Below are 13,630 nucleotides of genomic sequence, written 5' to 3'. Positions count from 1 at the left end.
ACAAAAATTATATATTGTGATTAGGGCTGGGTGATATGGGAAAAAAATCATATCACTATAAATTTTTTCATATCAGACGATATCAATATGTACCAGGATATAAATCAGGGAGGAGTTCGTTCACCAGAGGCCTTTCCAGTGACACTACAAGACTGTCATTAATGAGGAAGGAGGCAGAACTTTGCAAATTTTGAAAAGGAATTACCAATTTTTTAAGACATATTTGTGTTATATTATGTTGTTTGTAATATTTGAGCATTGAGACCTGATGTATCAAATATGATACAAAATTGAAACTCTTACATTGGAAATTGATATTTGACATTTTTTGACTGTTCAGAAGGACCAATAAAGGCTCCAGTTTCAAAGACCAGGAATTTTCTGTCAATGATTTAATGGTTCAGGCTTTACAGAGTTAAGATGACATCTGCTTTCACGTCATCACAAGCTGCTTTTTAATCGGACACCTGCGCAAAACTTTAACGATATTTACTAAATGTCGGAATAGAAACAGAAGTGCGTAATTTCGGTTTTTCCATTAAATCCCAAATGTGATGATTTGTTTATTTATTATCGCGAGATGACATGAGAAGCCATTCCATAAACATGTCGATGAACGTAAATATCATGTCGATTTACAGATATATTCATTGTTATTATTATTATATTATTACCCCTCTATCCCGTACTAAATTAAAAAATGTTTCGGCTTCCTGGTGTGTCCACACATACCGTGACATGTTTCTTCTAAATCTCTTCTTCTTTGCCTGATGTAACATCCATCAACATCCGTTTTTTTTTTTTTTTTTTTAGGTCTTTCCATTACAGTTATCCGTGATATACCATTTGCGCTACGCCCAAAAAACCACCTCTTGCCAGCGCAAAAACATTTAATCGAAAAACAAGAGTTTTGGCGTTTTTCATCATGTAAACTTTTATAATTGCGCAATTTGAGGGTCAGTGGAAAAGCGCCTACATTAAACATCTATAGTCGCCTCCACCTCCTCAGTATAGGAAGAGGAGGACTGATTAAGAAACACCACATACGTCAACAGTTACAGTGTGTCTGGAAACAGTTGTAAATAAAATACTGTGGAAATGGGCTGGTACTCCATTTTTTCTTGTAAATCATGACTCAGTTTTCAGTGGAAGTCTGAAGCCTCTGCCCTCAGTGGTTCACTTCTCCTCTTATCTCTTCCATCTCTGCCATCAACATTTATTTCCATTAAACGTTTCCACCAGATTGAACCAGTTCAGTCCAGTCCGGACCGGGTCGCATCCTTGGTTCTCCACCAACAGAATAGTACATTTAAAATAAAACTTCTGCTTTGTTTGTTTGTTTGTTTTACCTCTTCCTTATCTTTTTTTTTTCAAACACTTATCAGACAACCCACATGAAATACTATAACCACCAGCACCAACACCTCCTATTTGCATTTTTTCACACCAGTTCTCGACAGGAAGTGCATTAGAGAGTGGGATGTGAAGGTGCATCATACTGAAAATACCTCGTCTAATGTGTTTTATGTTACGTCCTGTCTATTAAACCCCTTCAATTCTAGAAATAATATATATACATAACAAAATATTAGCATGTCATCTCTTTTACTGATGATAGGAATGCAAGCATTGGGTGAAATATAAGCTTGTTAGAAAGAAATCCCATTTTATTATTACTATTATTATTTTAATAAAATATGCTAAATTATATCTACATGCGCTTCAAAAAGCCAAAAATCTGATCCGGTTTAATGGGATATACAGAGTTAGTATACTAAATATGAAATATAATACAGCCAGCTTCCATTATATCCATACGATGGTGTGTGAGGGTTGATTAAAGTGAAATTTAAAAGTTTAAGCAGGAGGAAAAGATTAAACTCAATAAGATTTAAGTGATATATTTACTTGAGGAATATTTCTAAAGTAAGGACCTGTACACATTAATACAAATATTTTGCAAAACAGATATTTTTCTCTGTTTTTTCACCTTGTCGACATATAAACAGTGTTCTAGGTTTAAAAAATGAATTAAAAAATGGAGACCTTTAAAGATTTTTAAACTCCGGTTTGTGTGTATCTGTGTTTAATTGGTGTTTATTGTTGTTAAATTGTTGTTTTAATTGTGACTGCGACAGAAACAATGGCCCCTCCGGAAACAAATAAAGGTCTTAAATCTCATATCTTAAAACTTGAATGTTAAAACCCACAGTTGTTGTTTACTTATATAATTTTTATACTATTCATGTTATTGTTCTGCAAAAGTAGAATGACCATGAAAAGCTTTAATTTTCACTAATTACTCCAAAGTTCTGTATTGCACTGGAAAGTCTGTATTTATGACAATATTCATGCAACAATGATTCACAATTTAACTGTTTTTCTTTTTTCTTTTTCTTTCTTTCAATGAGCAATATTGACACCTTTTTTTCTTTAAAAGAATAGTGTTCTTTGTGTCAGTGATGTCCTGTGTAAAATGTTGTGAGACTGTTTTGAATACAAATTTGAATTAAACAACAAAACAAAACACAGTTCTGAATAATCTTCTGTTCAACTTCTCTGTGTAAGTCAGTAAATAACAGGTAGAAATCTTAATATTAATTAATATTTTGCAGCATTGGAAAGTTCCAGAAGTTATGGGACCCCTTAATTTTGTATTTTGATAGAATCAACACCCTCCCGTAGCATCATATACCCTGGAAGCTAGAAACAACGCTTGAAAGTGTCCTTTATTTAATTTACCCATATCATGAGTTATATTATTGTGTGCACCCCCATTTATTTATTTATTTTTGGTTTTTTTTACTTTGTTTTGTTTGTTTGTATGTATGTGGGAAGGGTGGGAGGGACGGGATTCATTTGGTTAAACTAAGAAAAACAATTCCAGACACTGTATCTAAAATGCATTATACATTGTTTTTCCTTTCTTGAATAAAAAAAAAAAAAAAAAAAACATTTTGCAGCCCTCCACAAGTACAGGAGTACAAACTGATTTTCAGAGAGGAGCTATTGATATTTTTCACAAGTTTCATATGTAACATGTTCAACCCTTTTTCACAAACTAGTCATGTACCAAACAAAATGCTGCTAATTGCTTATATGTGACATGGTGTCTAACATGTGGAGGCCTCTCTCATAACTATTATAAGTATGTCGGGTATCTTTAATTGTTTTAGTTGTCAGTGTTTGGTTTTTTTCTCCTCTAACTCCTAGTTTTCCATTCTGTTCATTCCCGGTGCTGTCTACGTCCTGGTTCCATGGACCTGTGCTCTTCCAGGACATCGTGTCGGCGTTGGAGGATCGTCTGAGGCCTCTGGTCCAGGCTGAACTCTCGGTGTTGGTGGACGTCCTGCATCGTCCAGAGCTGCTCTTCCCCGAGAACACGGACGCTCGCAAAAAATGCGAAAGCGGAGGTTTCATATCGAAGTAGGTTTCGACATCTGACGTGTGTGCACTGAATTTTTTTTTTTTTTTTTTAGTTTTTTAGCATGCATTTAAGGCTGTCACATTACACTGGGTTACAAAAAATGTTTTTTTGCAAGTTTTCTAGGTTTTTTCAACAGAATTAGGACCATTTTGCACCGCTAAATCCAAAAATGACATCTGTTTTTCTCAATCAGGTCAGATTTTTTTGCTAATTTGATTTTGAAAAATTTGATCTTCTCACAAAATATCATAATTAATACCAAAATAAGATTGGTAAGCACACTTTATGAAACTTTTGACTTGATTCCTGTTAGGTACGATGGTGTATTCACCACAGATGTAGCAGAATACGTCAGGCTTATTTTTGCAAGATCTTCTAGTCGAAGCCATTTCATTCACCTGTAATATTAAAAAAACCATTAATCATAAATTGGCAAAAGTAAAATCTTCAGAACTCGTTTATTGCAAGAAATATGAAAGAATTTCATATCATATGATGTGAAAATGCCCATAAATGTAAGCAAAAATGTTAAAAAGCCAATATGTAGCATAGTTCAGAAAGTTGACCTGATTGAGCAAAATTAATGTGATTGTTGGATTCAGCACACCAAAATGATCCTGAATCAGCTCAAAAAACTTAAACAATAAATTTGTTGTTGACCAGTGTTATGATTCTCATTTACAGTAATTGCAGTTAATTATATTATTCATTCACCCGTTGTGTTGTATGTCTAGTAATAGTTGAATTATCCACCTAGATGAGACTGAATTTGGAAACATGTCCATTTGCCTTTTGTTGATTAAAAACTCAACATAGCAGATGTAACAAACTCCACTATTGCTACATAAAAACACAGAAGAAGAAGAGTGATTTGCAATGAAGTGGTGTTTGTAAAAGAGCAACAGTCAAACACTGGAAAAACAAAGTGGAAATAATGATAAAATCAGTTATTTTTGTCAATTTCTCCAGCTGTTTTTACGCAGATGAATGCAGACAATTATTGAATAATTATATATAATTATCACCGTTATCTAAAATGATCCTGACGTGACGATTATGTAAGAATTATTACAGACCCACATCTATTAAAAAAAAAAAGAGAGAGAAAAGGGTGAGTTAATAAGGTCAGGCATTAAGCAGAGACTGTAATAAGGATGTTTCCCAAATGTTTTTTCAGTGGACCAAGGAGTTAATAAAAAAAAAAAAAAAATCCAACTTTCAGTTCACAAATCTCCTCATTATGATTAAAATTTCTGTTGAAGTGTCTGTTCCTGACCGATTTCAAGTTTATTTACATGCACATTTCAGCAACAAGGCAATTCAAGGTGCTTCACACAGGACATTGAAATACAACGACAAGGGAAAAAGAGACACATTTAAAACATTATAAAAGAAACGTGTAAAAGGTGATTAAAAACAGCAAGTAAGAAAACGACACATAAAATCCAAAAATATAAAAACACACACGTATTAAAGTAAGAGTTGCAGTGCAGAGTTTCGAAAGAGAATATAAAATTTAAAAAGTAAAAACCCTTTTAGTCAAAGGCAGCAGTGAACAGGTGAGTTTTTAACCTTGACTTAAAAGAACTCAGACTCTCAGCAGACCTGATATTTTCTGGTAGTTTGTTCCAGATATACGGAGCATAGAAACTGAACGCTGATTCTCCATGTTTAGTTCTAGGTCTTTAATTGATTACACTGGGTTACAAAAAAAGTTTTTTTTCAAGTTGTCTAGGTTTTTTCAACTGAATTAGGACCATTTTGCACCGCTAAATCCAAAAATGACATCTGTTTTTCTCAATCAGGTCTTTGATTTTGAAAAATTTGATCTTCTCACACAATTGATTACATTTTTGTGACTTTATCAGTTGATTTTTTTTTTTATGTAGTTCTCACCCAAAATAGGTTTTAAGAGAAAAAAAATCATTTTCTAACAGGATTCCTGTTAGGTACAATGGTGTATTCACCGCAGATGTAGCAGAATACGTCAGGCTTATTTTTGCAAGATCTTCTAGTCGAAGCCATTTCATTCACCTGTAATATTAAAAAAACCATTAATCATAAATTGGCAAAAGTAAAATCTTCAGAACTCGTTTATTGCAAGAAATATGAAAGAATTTTGTATCATATGATGTGAAAATGCCCATAAATGTAAGCAAAAATGTTAAAAAGCCAATATGTAGCATAGTTCAGAAAGTTGACCTGATTGAGCAAAATTAATGTGATTGTTGGATTCAGCACACCAAAATTATCCTGAATCAGCTCAAAAAACTTAATAAATTTGTTGTTGACCAGTGTTATTAGTATTGATATTCTAAACTCTGACCAGCAGGGGTCAGTCTGCTATCAGAACACACTTAGTTCTACCAAAACCGCCAAAGAATCAACCCTGTGTATCCCACAGACGGAATCAGTCACTGAATAAAGTATAAAGTTTATCGTTTCCACACATCTGTATTACGGTATCATCAAATTTTCTTGTTAAAACTGAAACGCAGTCGCTCAGAATAACCCTGTGTTTTATAGTAGGGGTTGCGTTTCGTGTGTTTATTCGATTAATTTGAATTTCTTCTCCCCGATCAGACTGATCAAACACACCAAACAGCTCCTGGAGGAGAACGAGGAGCGCTTGTGCATTAAAGTCCTGCAGACCTTAAGGGAAATGATGACCAAGGATCGCGGCTACGGAGAAAAGGTACACATTCACCTGCTTTTCCACCGTATTTTTGTGAGTCACCGCAGATGAAAACACGTCCAGTAACTGACGTCTCAGGATACATCTGCCCTGAAGTCACCGCGGTTAATGACTTTATCTTGGCCGCGTCTGGATCCGCTGAAACAGGAAGTGATTCATGTTTAATTCAGCTTTTCATGTAGGATTATCACACTGTGTCTAATCTAGTCTGGGTTTTTTTTATGGTGAACAGTCACACACAATGAACACAGTAAATAGACTCACCTATGGCTTCAGTCCAAGTAATTCAGGTGTAAATATTAACTGAAATAACATGATTAACAACATGCATGACCCTACTCTCATGTAACATCCATCAGCTACTAATGAACTCTGTACTAACGGGACCAGGTTTGTTTCAACAACAACAATAACAACAATAACCACATTTTGGCCTCAAAGGCTGAAACAAAGTCGAGCCAAACGTTGAATTAAATCTTTGTGTTTTGAAACTGAGGCGATAACTTCTGCTTTCAGATTTTTGTGGGAGTTTTTTTTAACCATGTGTAGTTCTGTGGAATGTTGTGTCATGAGCCGTTTCCTGTTTTAGTTAAATGGGATGTACATATTTATTGTACTTATATATTCAACAATTATTTTTTAGGAGTGGAATTTAGAGTTTGTGTTCGTTAGAAATGAAATAAAAACCCTTTTCAGAGGTAAAATAAGAGAAATAATACTCAGAATTCTGCAAGAAATGGGGAAGAAATACATTTTAAGCAGGAAACATTAAGTTTTGTTTTTTTGGTTGTTTTTTTTTTGTTAATGTAAATCTCACAGGATTTACTGCTTTATTGAGTTGAGAAAAACAAAAAAAACTCAGTGGGTTTCATGACTGCAAATGTCCCCATCGTGGGACTAATAAAAGCTTATCTTATCTTATCTTATCTTATCTTATAACTCAACTCTTAATTTTAATTCTTGATTTTAAAGGGGTCATATTTCGCTAAACCCACTTTTATTAGTCTTTGGTTCATTTATTTGTGTATTTGGATCCTAATAGGTCCAAAAGTTTGAATTTGAACCCTCCAGGGGCTGCAAAACTATCTTTATATTAACCCTTTCATGCATTAATTATGAGAACCTTAATCAAGATTTTTTTCCTGAGTGTTTTTATTCCTCTTTAGGCATGAAAAAAAACAAAACAATGTGATTGAATTTTTTTTTTTAAATCAACCTGTTTTTCATAGATTTACAAAAATATCCACTCAGCTACACCATGAATTTTATTCTTGAAGCAAAGAAACATGTATTTAAAACCCAATATCATAAAGTGATATGAAAACAGTGAAATGAAACCATGTTTAATGCAGCTAATCTGATGTTTTCTCACATTTTAACATATTCTAATACCAGTTATTACTCACTTCATGGAGATAATATGCAAAAAATAAATATTAACAATCGATTTCCACTCAAGAACCGATCAAGAACAGCAAAGTTACAATAATGGTATGAATTGCAGTTTATGAGATGATGCATAAGTGTCCACTGTGTTGGTTGATATGGAACTAAAACAACAAAACCCATGAATATACGAGAGTAAAGCTGTAGAGTAACTGTCCACTGTAGTGACCACTATGTATGAAAGGGTTAATTTTGGGAAAAATGAGTGGATTTCTACAACCTGTTTTAATTCCTGATTAATTTAAGTTTTATAACTAGTTACGTCACAACATTTGCACACATAAGATCAAGACTTCCGACGAACATTTCCTGTGAATACGACATAATTGTTTGTCAGCAGCAGTGGTTGTAGTAAAAACTGAAAATATGTCCAAACTTTGAGCCGATTACCTAAAATGTTCAGCTGTTTGGTTGAATGGGACAGAGCAGCACAGCCAACAACCTGGAGGGGGCAGGGTCTGAAGTGGCTCATGTGCATTTAAAGGGCCAGCGTTCAAAAATGACCTTTCTGGTGTCATTACTCAGAAATAGGGTTGAAGATGGACCTGTGGAGTTGAATTAATGAAGAATTCAGACCCAAGCAGAGCATTTACAGTTAATGTAGACCACAGGGAAATGTTTGAAAATGCATAATTCTATTTAAAAAAAATAAAAAAGCAAAATATCACTTCTTTAACTCTTGATTCTTAATTTTAACTCTAATATTAATATAATTTTATCTTACGGACTGATGCTCACATAAGACACCGACCTCAAATCTACAAGTGTCTGCACAAAAAGGCCTTAACATTAACCCTTTAGGTATTTAGTATATACTTTAACACAGACGCTGCACCTCTATGGATCTGTAAATGTGTTCCACTGACGTTCCGAGCTCCGGCGTTCCGTCCTCCTCCCTGTTTTCACTAACTCCAGTGTGAATGTGAGCTTGAACTCTCTGATAACGCTCCTCTCCACTAACCCTCTGGTCCTCTTCTCTTCCAGCTGATTGCCTTTGATGATGAGATGGATGTGGCTGAGGTTGATCACTTTCTTTACTACTCATGTGATGTACCACTAACTCATTGTGCTTCTGCTGCAGCTAGGCTTCGTAGCATCACATCCCCATGTGTCGGCCACATTAGTCCATCCCTCCCTGTCCTGTTGCCCGTAAAAGCTCCTCCTGAACTCCATGTTTAACACTAGCACCGCCATAATTAGGGATTGACTGATTATCAGCTCGGTTCGTAATCAGATCCAGTATGTATCACTGTTTTTATTTAACGCATATTCGGTTAAATACAGCCATTAGATGAGTTTTGGAACAGCTACTTCAATCCATCTTCATCTACCTCTGTATGAAAACCGTAAATACTGTTTTTTACTGTTTTGCGATCAAATTTTTATTTTTATTTTCATTTTCATTGCCACTTAACAAATTAACCCTATAATGCCAAATGTATCATATTTGATACATGAGTTTTGAAGCCCTCTACATGATCAGTGTGATATTTTTTTTCATGAAAAACCTGATGTATACAATTAGATACATGCAATACACAGATAATCCACCATGGGGGAAGAATTCGTTCACCAGAGGCCTTTCCAGTGACACTACAAGACTGTCATTAATGAGTTGGGAGGCAGAACTTTGCCAATTTCAAAAAGGAATTACATTACATTACATTTATGCATTTGGCAGATGCTTTTTTTCTAAAGTGACTTACAGGGAAAAAACCAAAAATGAAAGAAAAATACAAGAATAGATTAAAAACATAGAACAGCTGTACAATTAAGACAATGTTGTACAGAAGAATAAAAAGCAAAATAATTGACTAATATACATGACTAGATTAAAAAGACATAAAAGCATCTATGCAGTTAAAACAGTGAAATAAAAATACCAAGTAAAAACAACAGAATAGACGTAATAGACGTAATACATTTCAAATATGTATTATTATGACATAATAATACATTTAAAATATAGAAATATATATATATAGAATTACCAATTTGTTAGACGTGTCTGTGTTATATTATGTTTTTGTTTGTTCAAAAATAATAATATTTGAGCATTGAGACTCGATGGATCAAATATGATACAAAATTGAAACTCATACATGGAAACTGATATTTGAAAAAATTCTTTTTGGGTTGTTCAGAAGGACCAATAAAGGCTCCAGTTTCATAGAACTGGAATTTTCTGTTAGTGATGAAATGGTTCAGGCTTTACAGGGTTAAGTCCAACAGAGGTGTTTCAGGTTGTACAATATTACTGGAACGGATTTTCAGAGTAAGAATACCAACAGTGAGCCCAAGACATAAGAACGTGTCATGGGATACCAAAGAATACAGTGATAATACACTAGTCAACATTTGCTAGGGATCAGGACTATAACTTTGCTATATTCGGGGGTGTAATTCTGGAAGCTTGACAGTTTATTTTCCCAGTGGAGTACAGCCTGCGGATGCGGATGGTGGCCACACACATTATTGACATCACACCGTATGTGTTTCAGAACATTCTGAGTGGTTTCAGTGAAAACAAAATTGGAAGAGTAATTGTTGTGAACTCTAATTTCTAGGGTTGTATCACCCTTTTGCCTGAAAGTGCAAGAAAAATGTATGTTTTTTTTACCTTTTGGTCCATTTTTCTTTACATGACTAGCCAAAGTACACACATAATATATGATGTCACCCAAAATATTATACAACATCAATTATTGTGCAATATAAAACTGATCCCGAGCAAACGTTGACTAGTATATAAAGGTATTAAAAGAAAAGTAAGGTTAATTGCACACACAAAAAATAAAAATGCATACACAACCTACAAAAATACACAGAACATACAGTCACACAAACATATATAGACAAGACAGAAAGGGAGAAAAGCCATAAATAATGCTGAGATATTTCTGATTTGGCAGTCGTCTTAACAGTAGAACCATTAATATATGAAGTTTGCTCTGTTTTAATAAGATATCGAACTTAAAATATTCTGTTCAATATAATCCATATAAATCCAGATGAAAAACAAATGTATACTTATAACCTCCACTGGTCATTTACTTGTGTAGAAATGGTCGGTGTTTGCAAGTTTTAAAGCAAATAAACACATAGTTTATTTCAACAGATATTTTAATTGGAATTTCAGACTGATTTGTACTGATAAATATGATGGATTAGTTTATATTGTATAAAACCAGATCAAAACCCAGCTGATGATTAAGCCATTTTGAGAGTGAAAATGCTGTAGTCTGGCTAAAAGATACCCAAAGGAAACCACAGCCTCAGTGTCTGTAGCGGTAGATCCCTCATTTCATCACCTGGTAGATGTAACTACAGTAGAAATGAAATAGAAACTAGTGGCTTCAATAGAAACATAGCGCTGTGCAGTTTGTGTTTGTTTATTACCGTTTGTTTTTTTTTTTACATTGGTTGCATTTGCTCTTCCAGACATTTTTTGCTGGTCAGTCCCTGTATTCTCCATGTGACAGATCGTAACTCTGTTGAAACGTACATGTAGACGAGGACTAGAAAACACACCGGAGATCTTAACCTCTAATTTAGAAAACAATACACTTCCACTACATCCAGTTTCTTTTGGGAAATTCAGGATTTTTGGGACATTCTGGGCTGATGAAACAACAGAATGAATGTAGAAATGGACACAGGCTTTAGATGTCGAAGGAACATTTATGTCAGTACTATATTTTGTTTTGTAAATTATTGTTTTTTTTAGATAAAAGGGAGAAAAGTGATGGCAGTAATACAGTAAATGAACAAAAAATATCATGAAATATTCCATAAAATGAAGAAAAATGAACAAAATAATAAAAAAAAAAGAATTGGAATGAACAAAAAAGGAAAAAAAAAACAATTTAATAAAAAGGAACAAAACCAACAAAATGAACAGCAATTAACAAAAAGGAAAAAATAATCAAAACAGCTCACAAAAGATAATGCAATAATACAATACATGAATAAAGACAGAATTCACACAATGACAAGAAAGTAACCAGGAAGGATGGATAGATGGATCGATAGATAGATAGAATTTGAGAATAATGTTTACTTAATGTCAGTATTTTGAGGGAAAAACTCATAAAATCAGAATAACGTCATAGAAATACAACCTTATTTGTCTGAATCTGTGAATATTGTTACAGCTTCACCCAAAAGAACAAGTATTTCATAATTTAGGAAACTTACGAAATGTTTATTTTATTTGAATTATTATTAAATTACAACTTTATTCATGTAATATTATGACTAATTAATACCTGTTGATCCACTAATTCTCCCAATCCATGTAAATAATTGGTGTCAAATACTGCATTAATTTAATAATTGGTGACTAATTCATAAACTGATGATTTGTAGATTTTGTTTTGTGTTTTTAGAAGTAGGTGTGCGGTGGTGGTGGTGATGGTGGTGGGGGATGGGGGGGGCGGGTGTTACCTCCCATGGCAGTGTTGAAGTCTGTGTAATAACAGTGAAATCCCGGAGAAAGTGGAAAATGAGTTGGCGTGGAATTGTTGTGTTTGGAATAACCAGCACCAACTCTAATGTGGCCACAGCTGAAAAGTGCACAAAGCGAGACAATGAGGATCAGCTCGGACAGGAAAGGAAGGTGACGACGTAGAAACAGGCTGACGACGGACGAGTCAATTAATCAGGAACAAGGGAAGTGAACGAGGCCGTGGAGAAATGTGGAGAAATGTGGGAAAGGGTCTTTCCAGAGTCAGCCAGGAAGCGACTCCGGGCTCTGGGTTACTGTGTTCGGTCCCCCTCCCTTCGTGGAAATCCCCGGCTCCCACAAAAACAGGCCTGTTCTTCTTCAGAGATCGCCGCTTTGTCTGGACGACTCCTCCCAAACGCAGTATCTGAAGAATGTACACAGACGCCCTCGCTGCACATGCCGCGTGTCACCGTCATTCATCCACACCGCCTCGTAAACAACAGCAGCCGGTGCACGAGTGACAGGCGGCGGCATGTGTGAACGAGAAGGGCAGGACCCACACTGGCACCACGAACTGGCACTGTCACTGTTATGTAACCCCGGTGTCCTCTGACCCCTGCCCCCCCCCCCCCCCCAGCCCGACCCCTCGACCCCCCATGGGATGAGTGCAGCTGTCCGTTACACTCCTATTACCCTGACCACATCACCCTCCAGGATCCGGGGATATCTCAACCTCCCACAAATAGAAACGTGATAAAATAACACGGGCCCTCGTGCCACCCTCACTGTCCAGATCTATTGAAATCAGAGAGAGGTTACGGTTATTTTGGTCATTTTGTCAGTTATTGTAGTAATTTTTTTTTCTTTTTCTGGTTATTTTGTCGATTGTTTTGGTTATTTTGGTCATTTTTTTTCTTTTTTTTTTGGTTATTTTCTTGATTGTGTTGGTCATATTTTGGTTATTTTGTTCATTTTTTCTTCTTTTTCTGTTTTTTTTTATAGTTTTGGTCATATTTTGGTTATTTTGGTCATTTTGTCGGTTATTGTAGTATTTTTTTTTTTCATTTAATGGTTATTTTGTTGATTGTTTTGGTTATTTTGTTAATTTTTTCTTTTTCTGGTTTTCTTGATTATTTTGGTCATATTTTGGTTATTTTGTTCATTTTTTCTTTTTTTGGTTATTTTCTTGATTGTGTTGGTCATATTTTGGTTATTTTGTTCATTTTTTTCTTCTTTTTCTGGTTATTTTTTTATTGTTTTGGTCATATTTTGGTTATTTTGGTCATTTTGTCGGTTATTGTAGTATTTTTTTTTTTCATTTAACAGTTATTTTGTTGATTGTTTTGGTTATTTTGTTAATTTTTTCCTTTTCTGGTTTTCTTGATTATTTTGGTCATATTTTGGTTATTTTGTTCATTTTTTTCTTTTTCTGTTTATTTTTTGATTGTTTTGGTCATTTTGTTGGCTATTGTAGTAATTTTTCTTCTCTTTCTGGTTATTTTTTATGGTTTTGGTCATATTTTGGATATTTTGGTCATTTTGTTGATTATTTTGGTCAAGTTTTAGTTTAGTTCATGTTGTTGGTTATTTTGGTCGTTTTTTTTCTTTTTTGGGT

General features: G+C 34.5%; 1 protein-coding gene across 13 annotated transcripts in view; it reads left to right on the top strand.

The window, feature by feature from the left end:
• itpr1b (inositol 1,4,5-trisphosphate receptor, type 1b) overlaps window positions 1-13,630 on the top strand; it is a 223,256-nt gene that overhangs the window by 91,533 nt on the left and 118,093 nt on the right. For 9 of the 13 annotated variants that reach the window (XM_030135516.1, XM_030135518.1, XM_030135514.1 and 6 more), the window contains 3 exons: window positions 3,278-3,426; window positions 6,011-6,122; window positions 8,553-8,588. In XM_030135516.1, coding sequence (XP_029991376.1) covers window positions 3,278-3,426; window positions 6,011-6,122; window positions 8,553-8,588 — 297 coding nt within the window. The remainder of the gene's footprint in view (window positions 1-3,277; window positions 3,427-6,010; window positions 6,123-8,552; window positions 8,589-13,630) is intronic. The other 4 variants (XM_030135523.1, XM_030135522.1, XM_030135520.1 and 1 more) reach the window with 1 other exon arrangement.

Source organism: Sphaeramia orbicularis, chromosome 5 (assembly GCF_902148855.1).
Source record: "Sphaeramia orbicularis chromosome 5, fSphaOr1.1, whole genome shotgun sequence".
NCBI classification, from domain to species: Eukaryota; Metazoa; Chordata; class Actinopteri; order Kurtiformes; family Apogonidae; genus Sphaeramia; species Sphaeramia orbicularis.
The sequence above is the reverse complement of the archived record's forward strand: the minus strand, read 5'-3'. Positions and strand labels throughout refer to the sequence as shown.